General features: G+C 53.5%; 1 protein-coding gene across 1 annotated transcript in view; it reads left to right on the top strand.

Annotated features, from left to right (window-relative positions):
- LOC106816870 (protocadherin Fat 1-like) overlaps positions 1–4,919 on the top strand; it is a gene marked incomplete at its 5' end in the record, with an annotated part of 48,483 nt that overhangs the window by 2,675 nt on the left and 40,889 nt on the right. Inside the window, 6 exon segments of the mRNA XM_014821511.1 lie at positions 20–92; positions 358–475; positions 1,046–1,107; positions 2,562–2,631; positions 3,991–4,220; positions 4,263–4,844. Of these exon segments, the coding sequence (XP_014676997.1) occupies positions 20–92; positions 358–475; positions 1,046–1,107; positions 2,562–2,631; positions 3,991–4,220; positions 4,263–4,844 (1,135 nt within the window).

Below are 4,919 nucleotides of genomic sequence, written 5' to 3'. Positions count from 1 at the left end.
GCGTGCGGCATCCGCATAGGAGAAAGCACAAGAGCTCCCTCTACTACGTGCTGCAGCACCTCAAGGTCGCGCTGCCCAATGTCGTCATCAAGGTGCGTGTGTGTGCTGTTGTGTGCCGAGTAATACCGTGCGTGCGTGCGTGCGTGCGTCGCGTGCTGCGTGCGTGCTAGTGGTGTAGGTATGCACGCGGAACTGTGTGTGCATCGTGCATGTAATGACGTGAATGCGCGACGATCGTGTAGAAATGGATTTGTGGATTTGTATTACTATCCAGACCTTGCCCACAAAAACCGTCCTTTTCTGTCTCACTTTTTATTTCATTTTCATTCTGTTTGTTTTTTTAAAATATTTATGCAGAGGCATCCAGCAGCGTGTCGACGAGCCGTCTACACTGCGGAAATTGAAGAAGGCGTTCTACCAGTTACAGCTGTTGGTGGAAGTGACGGTGCTGCCCTGCAAGTCATTGCCACTCCAGGTAATTTACCCCGTTTGTAAAACACACTGCACATGCTAAACAGGGAGAGAGGTGATGATCGAGTGCAATGGGAAGAGGGAGAGAGATGAATGTGACGCCGAGAAACAGAGAGGAGAGAGAGAATAGAGACTATGAGACGACGGATGAGAGAGAGAGTAGAGGAGAGAAGAGAGAGATGAGGGGAGGCCAAAACGCACAAACAGACTGAGAGCGAGGAAGAAGAAGAGAAGAGAAAGAGAGAGAGGTATTAGAGAGAGAGCGGGACGAAGAGAGAGCAAACAAGGGCAAGAAGTAAGATAAGGAGGACAATTTTTAAAGGAGGAGAGAGAGGAGGAGAGAGAGGAGTGAGAGAGAGAGAGAGGCAGTAGAAAGAGAGAGCACACGGAGCGGCGAGAGACAGCGATGAGTGCAGGACAGAGGAAAAGAGCGGAGAGAGCGAAACATGAGACAGAGAGAATAATAAAGTACCAAGTGACAGCACGCGACAAGGACAGCAAGTTACGTGGCGACGGACAGAAACGCTCAATTCATTTTTCTCGTTTTTTTTGTATTGTTTTTTATAATCTGCAGGCGTGCTAAGGGCACGGCGCGGTGGTCGAAACAACACGGTCGAGATGGAGAAGACGCTAACGGTATTGAGCGGCGCGGTGAATCATTTACACGACGGGTGCACGCTCCGATGAGTGAACCACGGCATGAGCATCGGACCGACGGACACGTCATGACCTGCTACGCTGACCTCATGACCTGTCAAGGTACGAACGACGAAGGATGGAGGAGGGAGAGAGACGAGGGGAGAGAGGAGGCGGAGAGGGGAGGGAAGAGAGAGGGGAAATGAAGGGGATGAAGAGAGGAATGAGGGAGGGGAAGGGAGAGGAGACAAGAGTAAGGAGATTGGAGAAGACGACCTCATGAACACTTCAAGGTAACGAACGACGAGAGAGACCGACGGCGGGCACGCGAGGAGGAGCATCACCGCTCTTCGAGGCGTGTGGGAGAGACGAAGTGACCGAGAGAGGAGAGAATGGGAAAGAGAGGAGTGCGAGGGAGAGAAGGGGAGAGAGTGGAGGGAGGGGGGAGAGGAACGAGGGAAAAGGGGGAAAGGGAATGAGGGAGGGCTGGAAGGGAGAGAGGAAAAAGAAGGGTGGAGGGAGGGAAACGAAGAAGGGATAGGGAGGGGAATGAGGGAGGGAGAGAAGTAAAGAGAAGGAGTGGGAGATAAGGCAGTGGGAGAGAGGAAGAAAAAGAGCGGTTCGTGAACGACAAGGTAAAAAAGAAGGGCGAGGAACAAATTGAGGCGGCGACTAGAGAGAAGGAGAGAGCGTAAAAGAGAGCAAAAGAGCATCAAAGAGAGAGAGAGAGAGAAGGGGAATGGGAGAGACAGAACTCTGGCAATAGCACACACCAAAGGGTGTGGCTGTCGCACACCAGAGGCCAGCTCGAAAGACAGGGGTTGGGAATACGGGTCCGTAGAGATGGGGTGGAGGGGCCTCCGTGTCTATTGAGAAGGAAGCTGGCTGGGGTGTGGGGCAGGGCGAAAGTGGCAGCCCCCAGCAAATGAAACCGAGGTCCTTGGTATCACGAGATTCGGCTTGGCCAAGATGAAGGAGAGCGTGCTCATGCTGGCTTCGGTAAGTCTCTCACCTCCTCTGCCCTTGGCTTATTTTCAACCATAAAATCATAATTTACATGTTAGCAAATTCAGTATTGCACGACAGTGTGCATGTCTGCCTTGGCAGGGGCGAGCGGGTCACGAGGTGAAAACGGAAAGGACTGGGAAAGGGAGTGGGTGGGAAACACCGGAAACTAGGGGGATGGCGGGCTCACAATCTCAAAAAACTTATAGTCTAGCATCAGGAGGCCCAATACTTAATATATAATAATCTAAAAAGAGCAAGAAGTAAATTAATAAGAAATATTAAATACATAGGGGGATACAAAAGCATCCTTCCGCAGTGTTGTGGTGGTGTGACCGAGCACGAATTGGGTAAGGACGGAAAGCACTACGTCCTCAAACACGCAGGCGACAGGATGGGGAGTCGCGGTGTGATGACGCTGTACCCATTGCGATATTGTTAATGAATAGCTACTGTCCGGTTCGGACTGTACAGGAAGACTACAGTTGGGCTTTTATGTGGAGGAAGTGTTAACTGGGGGTAAGTGTGATCGTTCTAGCTATGGTGCATTTGTCGGGTACTGCAATGCTCCACGTTACATCACTAGGGTTATATAAAACTTTCGCGTTTTTGGTACTACTGTTACTTTGGGCATTGTTCGCACTTTGCTTGAATGGGAATTGATACTGGACGATCGCATGTTCTATCAGCCCCCGTGCTGTTCAACACTTTTTTATGTGTGGCTGGAATTTTAATCGGGCTGCGACGATTGAAACAGCGGCGTGTAGTCGGGGGGGTTTCCCCAAACGGGGCGCGCGCGACCGGTTTGCGCAACGTAGGGAGAACCCTGAGTGTGAAGCCGACTCTATCGAACACACACCTGTCTATAGAGGACACTTAACGTATCTCTCGAGTTGCAGTTATCCTGTAACATCACCTGTATTGATCCAACATGTACAGCTGTTTATAAACGGCAGTTTTAGGGGTTTCCCTTTAGTGGTTCTTTTGTATACAAGTTTGACAGTGCATTGTATCATCTTTCTATTAAATTATACAATATTAAAGTAACTCTATTTAGGAGGGTGAAGTCACGCGTGATTATGATCAATGGCAAACAAAAGTCTACATATTTGCCGTGTCTTTGAGTAGAACTAGACTGAGCTTTAACGACTAGCCTTGATCACGTGCAGTTGGTTAGTATTCACGGCCTGTGTGCACTATTTACTTTTACCCTCATCAACTGTTACATGTCAATTCATCTAGATAATGGCTGTTCATTATCTCTGAATTGCTCTACCTGGCCCATCAATGGTCAGAGCGAGGTATAGTCTATAGTCGTTAATTATTTAATGGCCCTTAATTACGGATTTACGACTCGCTTTACGGCGTTCAATTACCGTCACGAGAAGCAGACGTTCAATCGCTAAAGTCTGCAGTGCCATCTGTCGTTGAAATACTACAACTATACCCCATGTGTAATAGAATCGTGGGGTTCAACGACACCTGTTCTATTGTTGTGTCTGTGGCGTCCGTCTTGGCTCACTGTTGCGCCGCCTGGTGTAAGCAGTGTATACAGCGGCGTAAGATGTTCTCTAGTCGCAGCCAGGTCATGGTTCGCACAGTCCTTGAAAAGTCCTTGAATTTGAGGGGAGTCCTTGAAAAGTACTTGAATTTAGTAAATGTTGATTTTGTGCTTGAAAAGTGCTTGAATTTCATGAAAATGTCCTTGAATTTCATGAAAATGTTCTTGGAAAAAATTTCAGTCCTGTACGAACCATGCAGGTACTTCACGATCTGTTTAGTGCACTGTGGCGCCACCTTGCGTTTAATTACGCACGTTCCGTTGTTTTTAGGCACGACCTTGCATTTGTTTCTGTACGGTCTCTTGTTGTTTTTCAGGCACGTACGTGACGGCGGTGGCCGCGCGCTGCCAGTCGTCCGTCGTCTACGAGATCGTCGCCGGCGACAACGGCGACGATGCCAACGGTGGCGCCCCCGCGTTCTCCGTCAACCCGAACTCGGGCGTCGTGACGACGCGGCGCGCGCTCGACTACGAGACGCGGCGCGTCTACAACCTGACGGTGCGCGCGACGAGCGTCGTCGGCGCGAGCGGCGCCACCTACGTCGTCGTGCGCGCGCTCGACGACAACGACAACGCGCCGGCGTTCGAGCGAGACTCGTACGCGGGACGCGTCTCGGAGAACGCCTCCGTCGGAACCCTCGTCATGTCCGTCGCCCCCGCCGCCGCCGCCGCCGCCGCCGCCGACGACGGAGGCGGAGCGGGAGGCCCCCTGGTGGTGCGTGCGACGGACGCTGACGCGAATCTCAACGGGGTTCTGACGTACGAGATCGTCGAGGCGGACGCGCGGCGGAGCTTCGCCGTCGACGCGGCGACGGGAGCCGTGAGGACGGCGGCCCCGCTCGACCGCGAGCGCGAGGCGGAGGCTGCGTTCACGGTGCGCGCGCGCGACGCGGGGTCGCCGCGGCGACGCACCGTCGTCGACGCGCGCGTTCACATCGCCGTCGACGACGTCAACGACAACGCGCCGATTTTCGCCGCGGCGCAGTACGAAGCGGAGGTGCTGCTGCCGACGTACCGCGGCGTCGTCGTGGCGACGGTCGCCGCGGGCGACGCGGACGGCGACACGGTCGAATACGGGATCGTCGGGGACGACGATACCGCGTTCGCGATGGACGCGGCGAGCGGCGCCCTCTCTGTGCGGGATCCGGCGGCGCTGCTGGAGGAGCAGGAGGTGAGGGTTCGCGCGCGGGACGGCCGCCACGAGACGCTCGCCTTCGTGCGCGTGCGGACGCGCGCCGCCGCCGAC

This window comes from Priapulus caudatus, unplaced genomic scaffold (genome assembly GCF_000485595.1).
Source record: "Priapulus caudatus unplaced genomic scaffold, Priapulus_caudatus-5.0.1 Scaffold1513, whole genome shotgun sequence".
NCBI classification, from domain to species: domain Eukaryota; kingdom Metazoa; phylum Priapulida; class Priapulimorpha; order Priapulimorphida; family Priapulidae; genus Priapulus; species Priapulus caudatus.
Note: the sequence above shows the minus strand (reverse complement) of the source record. Positions and strands in the feature narration are given on the sequence as shown.